We start from the raw sequence: 22507 nt of genomic DNA, 5'->3' as shown, positions 1-22507 counted from the left end.
GCAAAGCTTTTTGGACACAAATTCCACAAAGAAGCCTTTCCAAACTCCATATAGTCCTACTCCGAATGTAGTTTTAAAAAGTGTTTTTGAGCTTGGCCAGTGTGGTTCAGTGACTGAGCGTCAACCCATGCACCAGGAGGTCTTAGTTCTAATCCCTCAAATCTTGGGCTGTGGGCTCGATGCCCAGCAGGGGGTGCAGGAGGCAACCAATCGATCCATCATATCAGTTCTATCTCCCCCGCTCTCTAAAATCAATTAAAAAAACATTAAAAAATAATTTTGATTCTTTCTTTTTAAATGTCAACTCATTCCATGTAGCTTTCCCCCCTGGAAGATTAAAGATTATTTTAACAAAAAACAAGTAGTACAAAAAAAACAACAACAACAAATTCAAATCTACATGGAGCTCACATCTTCAATAAAGACAATGTATAAAATATCTCAGTGGCTTCTGCTTAGATACCATTATGGAGAACTGTCTCTGCTCATACCCCAAACCTTTACAGTCCTCATTTTGAGATTTAAACTGATTGGCAAATAAACTTTCTATTACAGTAAGAACTCACGTATTTTATTTCTGTGTAAGTGGACATGCATAAGTGTTGTAACTTCTCTACAGAAAGAGAACATCTGGGAAAAGCTTGTGTGGGTCCTGCAGTCCTTGAGGCCAACCTCACTGTCCTGTATCTGAAAGACATTACGCCCAGAAGTGGATATTGAATGCCAAATGGAGCAAGCAAAATAGAATGACAATTCTGCACTCCGAAACCCCTCCAGGCTCCCTCATCATTGCATCTGGAACATATTGTTTTCCTGAAATAAAACCAGATTTTGAAACTAGAGATCTAAGTTAGGATCAAAGGTAAAACCTATTTTTAATTTATAAGCTTATGATAAATTAATCAAGACTTTCTGCCCTAGCTGGTTTGCTCAATGGATAGAGCATTGGCCTGCAGACTGCAGGGTCCCAGGTTTGATTCTGGTCAAGGGCACATACCTGGGTTGTGGGCTTGATCCCCAGTAGGGGACGTGCAGGCGGCAGCCCTTCTATGATTCTCTCTCATCATTGATGTTTCTCTCTCTCTCTCCCTCTCCCTTCCTCTATGAAATCAATAAAAAGTATAACAAAGACTTTCTGATGAGCCCAGAGGAAATAAGATGGATCTCACATGTCTTCAAGTGCCCAGCACCCGGTGCTCCTACCCTTTGCTGTTTATGGGAAGTGTCCACTGAACTGGGTACCTGGAAAAAGCAAAAACGGGAAACTCCTGGATATCTGATTGTGTTTGGGTTAAAGCTCACCTTCGAACCACCTTTAAATGACTTCCTTAAAAAATAATGTAAATAAGATTGCAGATAGAAATTCTAGCTTGGGAAAAGTACCTCGGAAACAAACTTTCCCATACATGCAATGGATAGACGAAGGATAAATCCCAACTATTAATAAAAGCAGACCCAGGCACTCCTTTGTTCAGTCAGAGAGCTGGGATTCAGCCAATCGTCACTGGCTTGTTGTAAGAGCAGCTTCTCTTTTGATTTGTTTGGCATCTGTGTGGATGGGCTGATGCTTTGCAGGACTACTAAACACTTACAGCACCAGCTTTACGAATCGTCAGGCATCACAATGGGGTATTACTAAATGTAGCAGAAAAGCAAAACAAAACTGTTTGTTTTAAATAAAATGGCAAAAAACACCCCTCCCTTACTTTGCAAATCATGTGACCTTCATTTAGTGGAAAGGTATGATAACTCATTAAACTGGCAACTTGGGTAAAAGTTTCCATAAAAAAGGGAGAGACCCATGTGCAGTTTAGACTTCCAGATTAGCTGTGACATTGGGTTACTCCAACTTCCTATTTCTGCATATCGTTGTGGATAATCGTGTGTGATCTGAATTTGAAATATTAATTCTAGGCAATGTATAACTAAAGTCTTTAAATGATTTTGTGGAGAAACACTTTCTAGGATTCCTGTTCAATTGTGGGTGTTTTTTTGTTTTGTTTTGTTTTGTTTGTTTTTGCAGAAAGAAGCCCCCAAATGTTTTATCAACCACTCTCCTGGCCAGGCTCTTTAACAATAGCATCTTATCATTGATGACAATGAAGTATCTATGTGGAAACTGATCGATCACTGAGTAGGTCACTGTCCTCAGATAAGCACTATGATAGATACAAATAAATACTTTAGATCCTAAGAGCAATTATTACTCTTTTAAGCCACAATATTATATTAAGAATAATGGATTCTATCTATCTATATAAAAAACTAAGCGACCATTATGACTGGTCGACCGAAAGACTGGTAGCTACGCTCAATGCAGGAGCTGCCCCCTGGTGGTCAGTGTGCTCCCACAGCCAACCTCCCATGGCTGGCCAGCCCTGATTGGCCCTGATCAGGACTGGGCGAGATCGGCCCCAATCACTGGCCAGGCCAAGGGACTGCACCCGTGCATGAATTCGTGCACCAGGCCTCTAGTATTTATATAAAATCATGTAATTGTACCTATTTTATGAGGATAAGTGAATTAAAACATGTAAGGCATTTAGTCAGTTTTTTTTTTATCCTTACCTGAGGATATTTTTCCATTGATTTTTAGAGAGAATGAAAGAGAGAGGAAAAGACAGAGGGAAATATCAATGTGAGAGAAACATATCCATTGGTTGCATCCTGCACGAGCCCTGACCAGAGCTTGGGCCAGGGAGGAGCTTGCCGTTGACCAGAATCGATCCTGGGACCCTGCAGTCTGCAGGCCGGTGCTCTATCCACTGAGCCAAACAGGCCAGGGCCTTATCAGTTTCAATAAATGCCAGTTTATAGAATGCTGCACTGTTCCAACTTCTCTAATATAAAATTCGGAAGAGACTGTGGACTAATGCAAACAAAAAATCCCATAACACTAAGTAAAATTAGTAAAGTATTTTGTAAATATTTTAATAGAAAAAGGAATGTCCTCCTGGACTGAAAACAATTTAGTGAAACGCAGAAGCATCTATCTCCCATTGACTTACTTGGGTGAGGTGGGCTCTCATTGTTATAATCATCTAAGTTAGTTTTAGGAGGAGGAAGCATGCTTTATTCTTCACTTTTTCTTTTCAAAAGTAAACATCCTCTTTCGCCCTCTGGTGGCTAAAGGCGACGTTTTCCGTGTGGATGAAAACAGTTGAACTCCGGTAACAGCCAATTATGTTTAATGCTTCTGATTCATCTCGCTGCAAAGATATGCATATTTTTAACCAATGTAAACATAACGGATGCAGGTTTGCTCTAATGGTTCCCAGCACTTTATTCAAATTACCCTAGTTATAATATCTAAGATAAAAATACTAATGAGCAATGTAAAAAGAATTTTTGGAAGTTAACTCATTTTGAAAGTTAAAACTAAATAGGGAAGTAACTTTACGTGAACTGAATGTCTTTTAGCATAAAGAATGAACAAGCTCTTCATTAAACAGGAAGATCCTAATATATTTTCAAATGATAAGCATAGTATATATAATTAATCTCAAAGAGGTTTTAGTTTGGTTTTGGCGGTTGTAACAACAGTTATAATCATATGCTCACAACTCGCCCCACCAAGGAGAAGGTAGAGAATTTAACAGCATATGGTTTGTCTTCCCTATAAATTTTTTCTTAAGTAAAATTTTCAATGTACTTATCAGTGCATTTTACGCATACAAACTACCTCACTTCAGGAAAGAATTAAACATGACAACTGCTTAATGTTGAATTGCTTTATTTTCGCCAGAATAGTTGAATATTGAAACCCAAATTGTTACTTTGAGAAAGGGAAAAATCGAGAAACATGTAAAGACAAACATTTTGTTTAACTTATGGTATTGTGAGCAGTCACTTTTGTAGGCAACACTTTTTTCTTTGTAGAAAAGAAGAAATAAAAAACAAACAGCACCATTAAAGAATGCATGATCCCTGAATTCCAAACAAAACGCCGTCTAAAAGTTGTTTAGATGCTTGTTGCACTCAGTCAAATTTCACCGGGTATCAAAGCAAGCACACCAGTTTCAAACTGCAGCCGCCTCCCTGAACCCACTGCCCCCCCTTCTGAGGATTTCCCACTCTTTTGCTGAGTTTTCCCGCGGGAGGAATATATTCTTTGGTAGAGGACCGAAGGAGGGCTTTCCCTCTCTGGATGCTGATAAAAAAAGGCTATGTATGTCGAGGGCCCGAGCCCCCAATCTGTGTTTGTCATGCACGTTGTGTTGGGGCAATTTCACATTTTCCCGTTACACTGTAAGAGTAATACCACCTTTAAAAAAAAGGCATTAAATGGCTAATGTCAAACAGATGTAAACATTCAGAATACTGACCAAAGAGGAAAAAAAATACACACAAACACATATATAACCAAAGAAACTGCAGTGAACAATATGAATCGGATTAGGTTTCCATGAAGCAGGGGAGAAAATACAGCAGTACAATGATGGCAACCAAGTAAAGCACTTTCTCTGAAACATTCATGAATAGTACAATACAACCAAGTTTCCCTACCGCCTAAATTCTTCTGCGCCTATCAAATAGAGGACGAAGCGAGAGTATGTGCTATAGAAAAAAAAAAAGCAGCTCCTTTAAATTATCGTAAAAATGCATTTCGTTCGCTTTACAGTGACAGAGCACGAGGGCCGAAGACGACAAGGTTTTTCCACTGAGTGACGTTCTGGCTCCGCAGGCCCCTGACAGTCTGGTGAGTTCCTCTGCCCGGACCCTTCACGTTGTTGTCTGGAAACACACATGGACGGTGGCTCTGGGCTCTGCATGGTCCGTGGGCTCCTGCCCACCGGGCGGCCAGCGTGGTGCTTGGCCTTGACCCCAGAGACGATGCAACCCTAACTTGGCTGCAGCTTCTGTAACTGGGACTTGACCAGGACCAAGGAAGAACCCAGGCCAGGGGAACCCCATCCCCCACCCGCCCTTTTGAAATTCTGAGTGTCAAGGACATTGGTGCATGATGGGTGCTCACCCCTGACTGCCTTGTGAAGCCGTAAGCCTCAGCTTGCTTGTGTCCGTGTTTGTTCTGGAAGAGTAAGGCTGCCCAAGGTCTGGACGTCAACTAACCCTTCTACAGCTCGTCCTAGAAGCACGTATCTCTGCAAAGTCGTCATGGCAACCAGGCTCAACCTCACAGGCTTTTCAAGTTTTCTTTTTCACACTAGACCTTAGCAGGCAAGTATGGTAACCACGGTGCTTGGTTCACCACCAGCATCCCTGCACTTCTCGCTTGAGGGGAAGGACATGCTTTTCATTTTGAAAATGAATTTGCATCCGGACGTTCTTATGAACATGCCCATTGACCACCTGAACGTCTTGGTACACCTCAGGCAAATGCATATCATACAGGAGGGGGGTGGGGAGCAGCGCTTCCCTCCGTCCCCTGCTCCAAAAGTGCTACTTATGGAAATACATCCTTTGTGATAAAGAAAAAAAAAAATTACAGGTCACATGTGCAAGTTCTACTCCTGATGAGGATAGCATAGTGTCCAAGGATCAGGATAATGCACATGCTAAGATGTGCACATTACACCACAATAACCATGTAGGAAATCACATATTCCATTTGCACATAGGCAGACACCTGTGGGAGTGAGGAAACGAAGAACCTTCTCACCTCATCCAAATAGACTGGCGTTTGTGGATCTAGTCAATGGACCTTCTACTTCTGAATTTGTTTCTTTCTTTCCATTAGTTTTTAAAGCCCAAAGATACTAATTTTTCAGTAATAAAAACCGTATGTCAACATTAGGAATTTAAACTGGGGCAAAAAACAAACAAACAAAAACAACAACAGCAAGGGCAGGGGAAAATTATGCTCTTTGGACCAGGGGATAGAATCCATGCGTGGTCAACGACTGATCTCCCAACCTATTCTGTGAAAAAATCAAATCATACAGAAGGACACTTCTCTTGATTCCCAGTTAGCGACTTGCAGGCAGGATTCTACCAGGATGGAGCGGACAACGGGCTCAGCACCACATCAGCCTCAATCGTACCTCATCTACAGAGTGCAAAGGTTTTGTAGGCTGGAGTTCCTTTCCACTGTGTCAGTTACTGATGGGATAGATGGGGATCTGCTGGTGTAGACAGTACCTGACACTGGTAGAGCAGCAACTGAGTTTGCAGGGAGTTGGCATGCACGTGTCTAGATTCAGAAATGCCCCTCTGAGAGCATGATGAGATGAGAGCATGATCTTCTGACCCCGGATGACATCAGAGCCCAGCTGACCACGGAGACACTGGGACGAGGACGCCGCCCGCAGGCCACCTGGAGCAGAGGCAGGGTTCGCGGGCGCTCCGCTGCATCCCTCATCCCCGGGAGGGGCTGCTTCAGTGCATTGCTATTTTTCTCGCGTGTGAGTTGACTTTGTTACTTTTCGTGTGAAAAACAGAAGTGACAGTACCGAAGCACCAAATGGAGGCCACAAAGCAGGCCCTTCTTTGCTTTTCTTGATTTGGAAGCTAAAATACCTTACCCTATCAGCAATGCGTTAATAATAAGGACATCTCTGCCACCTAACAAAATTTGGCAACATCACAATAATAAATATGGAGGGGCGGGGGAACATATACCAGAGTTGATTATTGTAAAAAAAAAAAAAAAAGAAAAAGAAAATCACAAGTGTGTTTTTTTTCTTCTCCAGAATGTAATTTCTGTTCATTCCAGTTAATTTTTAAGACGCGTTTTAAGGGAATGTCACAAGTTTAACATGGATTAGGATGATCCCGCGTGAAAATATCTGTCATTCTCCCCATGGACAGATGCTATTTCCCCCCACGTTTCGTTTTTTAAAATTCTACAGCCTCCATCCATCAGCGGGCTAATGGCACTCCACGTTTTGTGCTCTGTAATCAGGAGTTAAATGGCGTGGCGTTTGCTGCCGTGCATCTTCTCACAACACGCATGTGCTTTTGAACCTGCTTTAGGGAACAGAGCCTCTGGAACTAAAGCTGTTCTCTGCACGAGGGCGGGCCAAGCGCGGGGCGGGAGCTCAGGTCAGCAACACTCAGACTCACTGGGCACGCGGGACGCACGTGGGAGATGCAGCACCCCTTTCCCGAAGCAGTTCCACTCCCCAGACAGGAAGGCGGCACTGAACTCACCGAGGGGGAGGAACACAAACACGCAAGGCCCGGAACAACTCCCAACACGGGGGCTACTGGAGAGTCAGGTAGAATCGTCCAGATTGTGAATCACGAGGAAGAAGGACCCTTCAGCCTTCTGACGTCCCTTTGATCACCAAGGACACTTTAAACATGAGGCGGCCAACCTCTGCCGAGCTGGAAGCCAGAGGCACTGGTGCCACCCACAGGGTCTACGATAACTTCCCCCCAGTTTTAATATCTGGTCATGGTAAAGGAGTGGAGAGAATGGACCGATATTCACGTGACCCACCCATTTGTATGTGTTGGCATACACAGCATTTTCCTTTGAAAGTTAAGGCATTTTTACAATACTTGCTCTTAAAGCCCCACATGAAGCTCTGACACCCTCTGGGCCTAGGGCTCTCTGGTGGCCAACTGATCCTCCAGGATCAGGTGTCAAAGGGCGTAGACCAGGCTGCTGCAATGCAATGGCCAGCCTGAGACGCATGCCAGGACCATGTGTGCACAGGTCCAAGGCCACGCAGACACCTGCCCGTCTCCGAAAGGAAGGGACGGGAGGAAAGAGGGGAGGACGGTGGCCTTCATTCGCCGATACCTCCTTTACTGTGTCTTTTGTGATGGGAGTCAAGACAAGGAATGGAACGCTGAAATCAGAGTGCCCTTGCCAGCTACGATTTCACACAGGGCAAGGTGGTGCCGGAGGCGCCAGCTGAAAACCCTCCCACCCCGCTGTAATGGCTCATCTGCAGGAAATGCACAGCCCCCCTCTCATCGCCCTGGCCCCCGGCTTCCTCCATCTGCTTCGGGGTTCGTGCTGAGTAATTTACAGCGTCCTTTCCTATCTGCACCGGAATGGAAACAAACACAACAAACAGAAGGTGGGGGAGTGACCTGCACACACGGGCAGAAATTGTCCAAAGCTGGGAATGCCAACTACATACGTGACATTGCCGCTGAGCAACTCGGGTGGGAGGCCCCTCGCCTTCCCGAGACACGCAAGGCAACAGCCCCACGGGAAGAAGTCACCTGGCCCAGAGGAAGGAATGCGGGCACCTACAGCTCCGGGTACGCCACTGGCTGCGGCCGCTGGGCACCGCACCAGGAAAGGGACACTGCACCTCGCACCGCGCTCACCGCACCCCCAGGCACGCCACGCACACGCATGCTCACCGCACCCCCAGGCACGCCACATACAGGCATGCTCACCGCACCCCCAGGCATGCCATGCACATGCATGCTCACCACACCCCCAGGCACGCCACGCACACGCATGCTCACCACACCCCCAGGCACGCCATGCACATGCTCTCACCGCACCCCCCAGGCACGCCACGCACACGCATGCTCACCTCACCCCCAGGCACGCCACGTACACGCATGCTCGCTGCACCACCAGGCACGCCATGCACACACACACTCACTGCACCATCAGGCATGCCATGCACTCACGCTCGCCGCACCCCCAGGCATGCCACGCACACGCATGCTCGCCGCACCACCAGGCACGCCACGCACTCATGCTCACTGCACATGCGCTCACCGCACCACCAGGCACGCCACGCACACGCATGCTCACCGCACCACCAGGCACGCCACGCACACGCATGCTCACCGCACCACCAGGCACGCCACGCACACGCATGCTCACCGCACCACCAGGCACGCCACGCACACGCATGCTCACCGCACCACCAGGCACGCCACGCACACGCATGCTCACCGCACCACCAGGCACGCCACGCAGAGCTTGGAGGGCCCTATGCAGTCGTCGTGGCAGAAGGCCCCGCAGCCCTTGCACACGATCATGGCTTTCAGGCGGCAGGAGCACTTGAGCTCCAGCTCCTCAGCGCTGCTGCTGTCGGCGAAGTTCTGCGCGGGCATCGGGGCGCCCTGGCCGGGCAGGCCCGCGGCGGCGGCGGCGGCGGCGGCACCAGGGCCGCTGCCCAAAATCCCGATGGACTTCTCGATGGCAGAGGCCGCCCGCTTGAAGCTCGTGCTGCCGAAGTGTATGGCTGGGTAGTTCCCGCAGAGGGGCGGCGGCTGCACCTGCAGCTTCTGCGCAGCTAGTGGGGGGAAAGGCTTCTGTGGCTCAGAAAGCAAATAAGGGGAGAACTCTGCATTTTTCAGCGCGAACACCTTCAGCTGCTCCTTCATCTCGCTCTGGTCGTAGGGAACCTGCTTCAGGCCCAGTTCACAGCTGCTGCCGAGGCCTTCCTCGAAGGAAACGGGCTCGGGCTTGATATTGCTACAGGTGACCGTGGACGGCGGCCAGCCCAGCCGCTTGGTGGTCTCCACGGGGACGGGAGGCTGTTTTGGCTCGGCTGGGGCCTCTGCACGAGGCGCAGGTGGAGGTAGTGGAGGTGGTGGGGGCGGCGGCGGGGGCAGGGCCAAGGGCGGCGGGGGGAGCACCAGTGCTTTGCTGGGCATGGTGTGCGCGCCGCCCCCCACGTCATCGCCCTCTTTGATGGGCACACTGGGGGACAGCATGCTGGCCAGCCTTAGCTGGTGGGGTGCCGGGGCAAGGCCCGCCTCCCCCAGTCCCTTCTGTTCAAGGTGCCGATTGAAGGCGAAAGCGGGGCAGCCCGCGGGGGCCCTGGCGGAGGCCTGCAGCAGGGCCGCGGTGGGCACGGGGCCCCTGGCCGCCACGGGCCTCGGGGAGAACCGCTGTCGGGGCGAGGCGCCCGCGTCGGGATGGGGGTGGGGGTGGACGCCGCCGTTCCTGTCCGCGTGGAACAGGCTCTGCTGGTAGCTGCAGGCGGGCGGCAGCCGCTTCTGCTGCTGGCCGTCGGGGCCGGGGGCCGCCCTGGCCGGCGGGGCCTGCTGGCCCAGCCACTCCTGCTGGAACGGCTGCCCGGGGCCCAGGACGCAGGGCACGGCCTTGGCCTCGGGCTCCAGCAGCAACCTCCCTGGCTCGCATTTGACTTGAGCGTGTTCCCCTGCCGTCCTGGCCGCTCTCTTCTTGGGGTGGTTCTCGCGCTTTCGCATGTGGAGCGGCGCCAGGGTCCCCGCCAGGTAGCCCTTCCCGTCGGGGTTCGGGGAGCTGGAGGGCATGTCCAGGGCGCTCCTCTCCGCGGCTGCCTTCCCTGCTGAGGTAGGTTGAAGGGGCGCCGGGAGCCTGTTGATTTCCAGCTTGGCTCCCAGCCTGGGCTGCGGCAACACCTTCTCCAGAGGCAGGTTGCCCTGCAGGAGCTGGGTCACCAGGGGGTTGTTCGCCTCCACCGACGACAGACGGCAGCTCGAGCTGCCTGCGTTGGGCGCTCTTTTCAGGGGGTCCGCAGCCAAGGACACGGCCTCGTCCCCGGGGCCCGAGATGGGGACCACCTTCCTGTTCTGCGTCGGCTGCACCCCCGGGGCGGCCTCCGTGGCCGGAGGGGGCCGCTCGGGGCCGGGGAGGTCCCCAGTGTCCACTCTGAAGGCCCTGTCCACTGCATGGGGCTCGGGCTTCGCGGGGAGAGGGACCCCCGGCAGGAGGTTCCTGGGGTGGAGCTCCGCCGCGTGCGAGTAGCCGGCCCGCTCGGCTTTGACGGCCTTGGCACAGCCCAGCTCTGGACGCTCCTTCGGTTTGCTCGGCCCTGAGTGACCACCCGGCGGCCCCGTGCTCCTCACGGCCTCCTCCTTCCAGCTCAGCCGGCCGCCGGCGGGGTACTGGCCGCCGCCGGCCGCGTCGGCTTCACTCTTGAAAGTGGCCGGGCCACGTGCCTGCTCAGCAAAGCTGCTGCTAGTCGCCGTTGCCTCGGGTAACTTCTCTGGAACGAGCAGGGGCGCCTCCCGCAGACCTGGGCAGGGGGCCCCCATCGGTTTACAGTCCGGCTTGGCTGCAGGCCCGGCGATGACACTGGCCCCGGGATCGAGGCTCTCGGTGGCGGCCGGCTCTGGCCTGCTGATCACGGACACCTGGGGACAGGCCACGGGCTGCACGGCGACCTCTGTCCTCCCCGACCTGCCCTGGGCGTCCGCGCCAGCCTCTGCACTGGCCACGGCCACGGCCAGGGACACTGCGGAGGCCAGGGTGGCGCTGTGATCCACGATGACCTTACAGGGGATCGACCTATTGATGGCTGCCGGGGCGAAGGCCCCCGGGTGTTGGGCCTTCCCACAGTTCTCTGCCCTGTTTCGAGGCCCTGAAGTTTTGTCCAAGCTCTCGGCACTGAACTTGGGGGGACAGTCGTAAGAGCTGATGGTCAACATGCTTCCAGTAAACACGGCGATGGGCGGGCGGGCCACCAGAGGAGGGTCCGTGACGGCTCCCGCATCCCTGCAGCCGGGGGCCGCTCGCCCCGGGGTCCCCGTGGGCACGGCCTGCTCGTCACCCCCAGGCGTGGCTCTCTTCTCGGGAGGGAACCTGGGGCTCATTCCCGGCGAGGGAACCAGGACAGAAGTCGTGGCGAGGTGGTTTGGCAAGTTCTTTGCGATGGAGAGGGTTGGCACAGAGGTGTACTGCCCGGAGACCAAGCCGCCGGCACCGCTGCTGGACGTGAGCGCCTGCGTGTCCTCCACGGAGCCCGCGGTGCTGGCGCCCTTGGGGGCGGCGGGGAGGGCCGTGCCCTCGGCGCATTTTGGTACAAGGGCGATGCATGGAGCATCCGTGCTCTGGACGGCGGTTAACACGCTTAGATTGCAAGCAGAAATGGTAGCGTTTGCACTATCGACAGACACGAGGACGGAGGGCTTGTCGAGGACAGAGGGCTTGTCGACGGGACTCACAAAGGGATGCTCTTTAATCGCTCCGGACACAGCGGCGCTGCAGACTGACACGGGGACAGCACTGGTACTGAACAGCACGGGCACATCGCTCTTTTCAGAAGAGGTAGAGGAAACCGCTTTCTCAGATCCATGGGACACGGGGACACGTTCCTCAGAACCATGCCCGGCCAAGTCGGTGGCTGAGTCTGGGGGTTGGGTGGGTTGGAGAGGGGGCTGGAGGGCAGGGGTGACCTCCCGGAGGTGCGTGGGCTTGCCGCTGGGAGACCTGCAGTTGGGGTTGACAATGATGACACCGGGTGAGCCTTCGATTTTGGCCTCGGGGGGAGAAGGAACCTCTAAGCTCGGAGGGCCTTCCTTGCAGCCGAGCGGAGGCAGCCGGGCCTCCTTCGGGCTCTGGAAGAGGTGGGCTCGGGCTTGGTGCTTTGCGAAGAGCTTCGCCTTCGTCTGCTCCTTGATATGTGCCAGGGTTCTGGCCTTGCCACCCTCTCCCGGGCCACCCATGGCCCCCGAGACGATGCTCGCTGCAGCGGCTACAGCTGCGGCTGCCGCTGCCTCTCGCTGAGCCCTTGCCTGCTGGGCCCGAGCCTTGATATCCGCCAGGGTCCTGGCCCCCGTGTTCCTGCCTCCACCCACAGATGTGCTGGGGGAGGCTCGAGACTCTGGCTTGGAGACTGGCTGGCTCTTGATGATGAAAGGCGGCCCGATCTTGGAAAGCTGGATCTACAAGGAGGGAGAGTGGAAAGATAACGTTGGTCTGTGGTCACAGAGGAGACGCATGGCACATAACAGTAGCTGCATTTTCTCATAATGTGGCAGGAGCTACCCCTAAGTCCCTGATGGGCCTTCAGGGTACAAAGGGACATGACATGCAGCATGGATGTGAGAATTAAACATTTTAATCTCTGTTTTTACGCTATGAAGACATCAACCCGGTGATTTCATTTGGAAAGGAAATGAAGCATCGTCCTAATGCCTCCTATAGATGGACACCAAGTCCGGCCTGTTAGAATGAGGCTGGCTAACAAGACCACGAGGTTAGCTAATAGCGAGATTTAGCTTCTAAATGATCTTCCTTGCTGCCATGAACATCTGGGACCCTAACTCTACTTGAGTTTATGTGTCTTCATTACACACACACACACACACACACACACACACACACTCTAGCCAGGGGTCAGGAGATGAATTCTCATCCTGACTTTATTCAGAGAAATGTTGTGATGCTACGCCAATTGCTGTGTCCTTCAGTGTCTCCAATACCTGCCCCGGGCCAGAGACCCTAGTTGTGTATCCTTGTTTGTATGCACCCTTGTATCGCCCGCTGCGCCTGCTGCTTTATACATATGTAATAAGCACACACACACAGTTTGTAAGCTCAGATGTAGAGTGGGACGAGTTACTTCCGGTCCAGTTCCTTCACAGGACTGTTAGAAAGATGGAAGTCTGGTTTTCTGCCTCTAAAAGGAAGTATGAGTCAGGCAGTTTCTTTTGATCCTGGTAATCCACAATTTGCTGAATTTCGTAAATGTCCCAACTCACACTGTTCACCTACTCATGCTCATGAGGAGATGAAGTCATGGCCATCGGGAGGCACAAGACCTAACTCACACACCATAGCAATGCCTGCGATTCTGTAGTCATGGAGAACAGCCTAGATCAGTGGTCGGCAAACTGCGGCTCGCGAGCTGCGGTTTGCCGCTCTGTTGACTAATGAGTTTGCCGACCACTGACCTAGATCATAGACTGGTAGAACTGGAAGGGACCTAGCTAAGGCCTCACTTTACTCTGGAGGAAACTGTAAGCAACGTAGATCACCACTGGGCCAGAGAGCACGGAGCCTCAGGGAGAGTTTGGGCTCCCCGTTCAGAGCTGTTGACATGCCCTATATGTCCTCTTCCCCCGCCCCCCCCAAGAGAAAGCTTTCCTAGAAAACATCTCTCTTCTTAACAACCATATATTCACATTATAAACACCTGACACATACTACAGGATCGTGTCACTTTGGAATTAGGCTGTGGGACGCCGGCAGATGGAATTACCTTCCTGAGCTACCTCATTTCTCATTTTCAAACTTGTGATGTCTCACTTCTAATTCAGACGCTCCAAAGTGAAGGTGAATTCAGAGAGGGGATTCAGTGTTTCCTTTTCAAGATTTCCCTTAGTCTAAGAAATTTAAAACATTAAAAAACTAAGCTTCGATACACTTAAGACCTCAAGATCAAAACACACACACCAAGTACACCTCTAGTATCTACCTATTTATCTGTCTTGACATAAGGTGTGTATCACTTTGAAAATAAGCTTTTTGCAAAAAAAAAAAAAGAATATGCTTAAAAATATTTCCTATGAAAAGCATGCTAGTGTTTTTCCTTCCGTTGCTTCAGAATTTAAAACACACAGCAGTGTTTTATGTTCATCTTTTACATCGCGAGAATCTCATTTACTAGGGACTGCTTTATTAAACAATAACTGCAGCCACACTCTTAAAAACCAACCTGATGGAGATCATGAGTCACATATAAAAAGGTGTCAGAGCACAGCAAATAAAAAGAGATTCAGAAAAGCAAAGCTTGAGTGTGTTTATGATGCTAGACCAATCCTAAGTGGAATAATCCATTTTATTGGAGAGCAATATAAATGGACTCAGATAAAAGAACCAAGTAAGTTTAAATTATAGTGGGTAGAATTTTTTTTTATTAAACAGACTTTCTCTAAATTATACTTAATTTTCAGTTTATTAGGAAGAGCCAACTTATATAAAAGGTTTGTTTTCCAACAGTTAAAATCTACTGGGATCAAAAGAAAATATTTACATAGAAATGTCTGTCCCACAGGCTTTATGTTTTGTGTGAAGTTAAATACCTCTTTCACTAGCTCAGAAGTAAAAAAAAAAAAAAAAAAAAAAAAAAGGTTTGTATGCCTATATATCCACAGCATTTCCCTTCAGGGTTCACAAAGCAATTTCATTGATTTGTTGAAGGAAATTTAATGAGGCTCTTCCAAAAGCCAGGTCCCTCTCTGCGAGGCCATGGAGGAGTTTAATGTTTGTTGGAAAATGAATGAAGGGCTAACAAGTACCTTCATCTCTTTAGTGCATGCCTCGAATTTCTGACTTCCTTCTCTAGTTCTTCTGAACTTTCAAAGGCCACGAAATTAGCTTTCAAATTTTCCCCAGTTTTTTTAGTGCTCTGTCCTACACCCGGGAATCCCCCAAAGACCCTGCATCTCAATGGCCTCTGGGTAAGTCCCAGCCCCTGTTCTCTCCACCCCCCCCCCCACTTCGTTTCCCTTAAATGCTGAGATCGAAATACACACATGCCTCTAAACTCCTATTAGCCCAGCGCACAGTCTTACAAAGGATCCCTTAATGTGAGACTGGTGCCAGGAGTGTCCGATGAGCAAATGCTCCATAAAACCCAGAAGGAGCCAAGTCTCCCTTCTTTTGGGGAAACTCAGAACTAAGTGGGGAAGCCCATGTCTGGAAGCGCCTGTTCTCCCTCGTCTTCGTTTTTGAGAAATACCGTACCTTCAGGGGAGGGACCCTGGGCTCCTCTCTTGGGGGCTGCTCCTTCTCCGCCGGGCTGCCGGCTGCCGCGGTCCGGGCGGATGGGTCATCTTCGATCCTCGCCCTCTTTTCCTTGCAGATCCCGAAGCTGTGCTGCTCTGCCGTCTTCCTCTTCGCTATCTCGGACTCTCTGCTCTCGTTCCTTCCGCCATCGGGGGACTTGGAGGGCTCGGACAGCTTGGAAGTGTACGGCGTCTCCAACCGGTTCTGTGAGCTTCCTGGCTTATGGGTTTTACTTCTGGAGCCTTCTGGAAATGAGGCCTTCTCCCCTGGGGAGACATACTGCTGCTCCTGTGACTTAGCCGATGGAAGCTCATTTCCTTTACTCTCTGTCTCTTCCGAAAAGACGGACAGTTCCAATGGTGAAGACGCCCCTTTCTTTTCTGTTCTCGGCAGGGCGTGATGGTTTTTACCTTTTACGATTTCTGCGGAAGGAAGTTCGGGAATGGAAGCAGGATAGGGCGTCTCTGTTTCAACCTGTGATTGACAAGGCTGCTGAGTCGGGGGCTTGCTGTGGAGCTCTTTGGATGGAAGTGCTTCGGGAGCAGTGGAAGAAGGGCCCAGGTTGATGGGCTCCGGAGTATTGGCTAGAGTCTTCTGCTGAGAGAGAAGGCTCTCTCCCAGGGCCTTGGCAGGGGCAGAACCTTCATCCTTCTGTGGAGAGAGTGGTTCTTCGGATATGGAAGGGGACTTTCTTTGTTGATGCCCTGCTCTTTCATTCGGGGAAGAATTGGAAACTGGAGATGTTTCTGAAGGAAGTGGCAAACTGGATGCGAAAGTGGTCTCAGCTGTGAGAAGCACGGAAGACACGGAAGACGCTTCTGATGCCAACGGTAAATCGGACATGGGCGATGCTTCTGATGTCAAAGGTACATTGGATACGGGGGATGCTTCCGAGGTTAAAGGTAAATTGGACATTAGCGATGCTTCTGATATTTCAGGTGAAGTGGATACGGGAGATGTTTCTGATATCAGAGATGCATGAAGGTTTTCATCAGCGGGCTTTCTCTGGTTGTATTTGTCTGCATTTTCAGTGCTGGACACCTCAGAACAAAAAGTTGTCTCAAGAGAGGCTGCAGTGCACGACTCTTCGGAAGTAGACGGGGTTTCCCCGCCGGGGGAGGGCGTGCTGGTACAGGCTCCCTCTGGGCTCTCAGAGGAGAAGGAGGTTTCAGAGATGCAAGCGTTTTCAGAAAGCTGCTCCTCAGGATCGCTCTGCAGCTCCATTTCTATAGCGATCCCTCCCTTTGGAGACTGGCCTTCTAGAGGAGATGACCCTGTTTTCATTTTTGGAGCACTGGTCTCTGTTTCAGTCTCTGGCTCCTTACGTTCTGTGTCATTGAGGTGAGTCACAGAAGAAGTGGAAGGAATGAGAGAGTCACAGACTTCTAGCTGCTCAATAACCACTGACATTTCTTCCTGGGGAGATTCGGATTTCTCTTCCACCTTAAGTTCAAGGTGAGGCACAGTCTCTAAAGCGTCATTCATTATAACACAAGATTCCAAGTTTTCTTCAGGAATTGCTATCTGGGGCTCTTCGTGAGCGCTGGCTGGAACTTCAGACTCCTCCAAAAATTCAGGGATTGCCTTATGATTTTCCTCCTGGCATTCACAGATACTGGTCTCTACCTCTTCGGCAATTTCCTCCTGAATCACAGATTCTTCAGGGATCAAGATATCCTGTGATTCCGACTCTGCCATTACCTCTTTTCCTACATCTACCATAGGGCAGAGCCCAGCACAGAACTCAGGCTCTGCAGAAGTTGGACTTTTCATGATTTTTGGCTGTTTTTCTTCCGAGGGAGCCTGTGAAGAAAGACCTGGAAGACTTGAGGTCCCACATGAAGAACTACTTTCAGCTCCATCACTGTTTGGTCCAGCAGTGAGCTTTGTAGATTCCTCTCTTGACATGCCCAACCTGCACAGAAATTAGAAACATTGTTGTTCAACCACAAAATGCAAGAGGTACAGTTCGATCTCTCACAAATATAGTATTTAATAAAAGCAAATGCATCGAATGAACTTTATAATCACTAAGTAACATGCTCAATTTATATAAATTAGTTCATAATGACTTGGTTTTTCTACTTTATAATCATAACTATTTCTGGTTAAGACAGATATAGATTTTCATTCTGTAAGCAAAGAGATATGAACCTTACCAACTGTTTGTAAAAGGAATAAGAAAATTACATACTACAAAAGATAGAAAATATGGGCAGAAAAGCAAAAAAAATGTATAAGATCTAAGATTTTTTAAGTCATAAAGTAGAAATCTGTCACTATAGAAGAAAATAACAGCCTTCAAAGGATGCACCATAATCAGATAATTAAGATCCATGGAAGGTGGGTATGTTGTAAAATCTTGACATTGAAATGATTTTTGAAGATTAAGTTCTCTTAAACCAATTAAAGAGCTGTTGTTCAATCACCTTATTTTAGAATCTAAGCATCTAACCTAAGACAACATGGAAATTTCACTAAAGAATAACGAACATATTTGGGGGGTCATCAGAGTGGATTCTGCTAGATTACATTTGTGTGAGGCAAGACGAACTCTTTCATGTAGATCTCTTACTGTAAAAATATTCCATAAAAAAAGAAGATTAAGAATAATCCAGCCTAATGTTCAGGTCATAAGGCAAAGTTAATCAGGATTACAATCAAAGATACTGTGAATCACTGTTTCCTGTCATAGGAAGCTACCAGATCAGCATCAGCTAGCAAGGGAATAGGATGATCTCAGTGCATTACATTAGAGCAGTATGGGCAATTACAGAGATAAGCAGGAGAAAGAACATTTCCAGAGCAAGAAACATGGCTGAAATACAGTTCTAATAATATAAATGCAGGAAAACACCTCCAAGAAATCTTCAACCTTTTACTTAAATTAAATCCTCAAAATGAAAGGGAAAGAAGTTGAATACACTTTGTGGGTGTTTGATCATTGCCTTCTTTACTAAAAAACTCTGAAAAGAAGATAGAAGATGCTGCTTTCATAATTAGTCTCTTTTCTTTCAGCTTTCCCTAAGATGGGTTCAAACTAAGCTATCATTTATAACTATACTATACTGAGAGGAACACAATAGCTACATTACAGACAAATTTTAAGCACAATTATCAGCTAGAAATAAGGTATTTGGGGGCTAGGTCAAGCAGGGATACCAGGCTAGATACTAAATGAAGTGTAGAACATACAGAATCTATCCAATAGCAGCCACATTTCTGCTAGTTGGTTACTGATAATGTTATTAAATATATTTAACATTACTATATATATATATATATATATATATATATATATATATATATATATGCATGCATATGATATATAGGGTATCCCCAAAATGCATACACACTTTGAATAATTATGAATTCCAATGGGTTAAATCTGGAAAGAAAAAAAAAGATCAACTGAGCTATCAGAAAAAAAAGTGTATATACACTTATAAATCATACAGGTCATGTAGAAATCGTATAAATCATATAGAAAACAGCACTGCGTGAAATATGCCTATATCAACATTTTATTTTCATGGGAAAATAGATTTAAGATGGCAAAAGGCATAGAAAGAAGAGGCTTAGAGCACACCACATAACCACACAAAGGAAACCCTGCCCTCAGAAATCTAAACTGCAAATCAGAACAACTCATAATTCTGAGTTAGCATATATGTGGGTGATTTCTAAGTAACTAAAACAAATATACTACAGCACTGTATCACAAGCAGAGTAAGCCAGTAAGAACCATCATAAAGACCCCAAACAAAGAGAAAAAATAAAATCAGATTTAACTAGCAGTGAATTTGGATAGCAACATTTTGGGAAAAACTTAGAGCAATGAAAAGGCACATGGTGTCAGTCAAGTGAAAATGTGTGATCCTAGGGAAAAATCCCTCACGAGTTGGGGAAATGTGGGTAATCTGAAAGTAACAAAGCTAGAAGGGCAGTCAATGAAATGTCCAGAACACATCTGTCATCCGATATGAAATCAAAAACAGGAAAAAGCAAGCAAGAAGTCCAGGAACTTGAAGAGACAGAAACTCTATGGAAAACTATAGCAAGAAAGGGATTCAGTTAAAAAGAACTGTTTGCATTTGGAGCCCAGGAGTGGAGATGGGAGCCTTACTTACAGTATTGTAGCTGTCACCCTCTGGGGCAGGGACCCTTAGCCTGATCAACCTATGGGAGTCTGTGAAACCCCAAATTCCATGTAAAAGAATGTATGTGGCTCAGCTGGTGTAGCTCAGTGCTTCAGCATCAACCCCTGAACCAGGATGTCACGGTTCGACTCCTAGTGAGGGGACATGCCCCGGTTGCGGGCTCCATTCCCAATGGGGGGCTTACAGGAGGCAGCTGATCAATGATTCTCTCATCATTGATGTTTCTACCACTCTCTCCCTCTCCCTTCCTCTCTGAAATCAATAAAAATATATTTTTAAAAATGTATGTGTATGAAATTTTCTGAGAAGAATTTGTAGGATTAAGACACTGAGCCAACTACTTAGCTATGCCTTATAAATCAGGTAAAATTAAGTTTCACTGTCCTTCCATTTTGGACACCATTTTTAAAATATAAGGATAATAATGCTATCCACCTTACAGGATTGTTGGGAGAACTGCGTGAAGTAACATTAGCAAAACTCTTAGAAACATGTCACAGCCAGAGTATGCGCAGTGACTATTTGTTGGAGGAAGGAAAGCTACATGGACTGGAATGTAAGCCTTCTGAGGGCAGAGGCAGGAAGCTCACAGGTGACTGTACCTCTGGCATCTCGGACGGTGTCTGACACCGAGGAGATGTTGGATAAATGTTGGGTTCCTAAGAGAATGGGCCCAACACCAATAATCACTCAGGACCAGCGTGTTGGAAGTAACTGCCTCAGTTATGCTTCTGCCGTTACAGAAAAGAGTGCTCCCAACAGTCCCTTTGTCAGACGAGGGTGCTGAGGGCGGCCTCCGCTCCTGGGCATGCCCCATCACTATGTCTGGGGTGGGTTCTGGAAACCTGTGCCTGTGTTTCAAAGCTCCAACGAGGGTCGGATAAGGCCAGGCTTCAGTAACACTGCCAGTGGCTATCTATGAAGGCATACAACTGGCCTGCCACATTTTTGCTTTTTGAAAAAAAAAGATGGTAATTATCTTCTTTTACTTTTTGCTTAAATACGTTTATGTATCCAAGGTCTTCCTACTTTGGGGCAAGTCATCAAAGGCTGGCAACTGGGCAAGGAGGGCGGCAGGCATGCGGTTCCTTTCCGCGAAGAACGCCCATGTGACGTCCCTTCTGATGCTTTTTCCTCTTTTACGGGGGTAAGGGGAGGGGGGGTTGTGAAATGAGTCCAAAGGTAGAGGTTTTGTTACCTACATGACCTCAGTATCTTTACACAAAGTAACACTGGAGCATTAATCCAAGCATTACTCGTGTACATGGGAGTTAAAGCTCAAATTCCTGGACTTAGGAGGATCTCAAGTTACTGTCAGTTGTCAGCTTCTTTTCTTTTTAATTTTTTAATATGTTTTTATTGATTTCAGAGAGGAAGGAAGAGGGAGAGAGAGATAGAAACATCAGTGATGAGAGAGAATCATTGATTGGCTACCTCCTGCACACCCCCCACTGGAGATCGAGCCCATAACCCGGGCATGTGCCCTTGACCGGAATCGAACCTGGGACCCTTCAGTCCTCAGGCCAACACTCTATCCACCGAGCCAAACTGGCTAGGGCAGTGGTCAGCTTCTTAATCCCTCCTCCTTCTAGGGATCGGATGGTCTCCGAGATGATAATTCTGCCCAAGTACAATATGTATGTCCCGCTAACCGTGAAGCAATGGAGAAACACTTTCAATTTAGTTCCAGTCACTACCACGCTATGTGTGGCCAGTATTATTTTGAAAAGAAACACACACGATAAAAATAATAATTTAAAACCGGTTGCACCCGAAGAGAAAGATGGATAGAGTGAAGGGTAACACCTCAAGCTCTCCCCGAAATAAAGACTAAACAGATATGTATGCATGGTCAGTATTTTGGAGAAATTGTGAGAATTAAGTCTAAGGTACTCATTAATAAAAATAACTTGGATTAATAAAACAGGAGATTTTTTACTAAAATCCAGTTAAGAAGGCCAAAATTGACTTCCAGGGGATTTCATGCTGTTTTCAGTCCAAAATGAATTTTCATGGACAAGTTATAAACCCTTGAAAATGCATTTTTAATAACTTAAGTGCTGATATGCCACTAGAATTTTCCCTGCAGTTTCTTACACGGAGGGACTATTGCCTTTTATCACAGGTTTATTAAGTTTTACAGCATATGAGTATGCTATGCGAAGCAGAGAATTACATTTTCATTTCCTTCTAAGAGAAATGAGAAAAAATGCTCTAGCACTTACTTTTCTCCATAAAACCTTTCAAAGAATTTTTCTTTCCAAGGTTCTGTTTTCTTTTCCTTCTCAATTTCTTGCCTTATCCGCAATTGCATTTCTGGCGTAAACTCTCCTAGAAAGAAAAGGCTTATATATTGAGTCAAAGGGGCCACATCTCTTGCCAATTAATAAAGAAAACATGTCATTAATCTGAGTAGACTTTTATGGATGTTGAAAACTAAAAGCGGAGTACCGGTAATGTTTCTACAGCTTCTCTTTTTATGAACATCACTTAAACAGTCATTGAGGCACAGATGAATCTAAAGCATTTAGCACATGTCCTGCTTGCTCAGGGCTGGGAATGAGAGCGACCCACTGTCCTTAGAGAAGTCTGTCTGGCGAGAGAGTAGGCATACCTTTGGCTATAATATGATGTCAAAAGCCCTGGAGAGGATAAATGTACTCAAAGTATAGAACGGAAAGCACTTAATTCTGCCTAAATCTATTAGAGAAGGCCACGTACTGGAACTGATTTTTAAAAAATCTTTATTGTTGAAAGTATTACATATGTCCCCTTTCTTCCCCCATTGACCCCTTCTAGCCTGCCCCTACCCGCCCCCCCCAAACAGGCCTTCACCGCCCTATTGTCTGTGTCCATGGGTTATGCACATATGCACACAAGGTCTTTGGTTGATCTCTTCCCACCCACTGCCTTCTCTCTGAGATTCCACAGTCTGTTGGAACTGATTCTTGAGTTAGCTTCT

The 22507-nt window shown here is 48.0% G+C and overlaps 1 protein-coding gene across 2 annotated transcripts in view; it reads right to left on the bottom strand.

Annotated features, from left to right (window-relative positions):
• Nucleotides 1–8829: 8829 nt before the first annotated feature.
• ASXL3 (ASXL transcriptional regulator 3) overlaps nt 8830–22507 on the bottom strand; it is a gene marked incomplete at its 3' end in the record, with an annotated part of 191422 nt that continues 177744 nt past the window's right edge. For both annotated transcript variants that reach the window (XM_080683489.1, XM_080683490.1), the window contains exons 10-12: nt 21771–21876; nt 15344–17300; nt 8830–12537 (exon numbers count right to left, since the gene is read on the bottom strand). In XM_080683489.1, the coding sequence (XP_080539615.1) occupies nt 8830–12537; nt 15344–17300; nt 21771–21876 (5771 nt within the window). The remainder of the gene's footprint in view (nt 12538–15343; nt 17301–21770; nt 21877–22507) is intronic.

This window comes from Plecotus auritus (assembly GCF_963455305.1).
Source record: "Plecotus auritus genome assembly, chromosome: 8".
Lineage (NCBI taxonomy): Eukaryota > Metazoa > Chordata > Mammalia > Chiroptera > Vespertilionidae > Plecotus > Plecotus auritus.
This window is presented reverse-complemented; position numbering and strand designations above follow the sequence as displayed.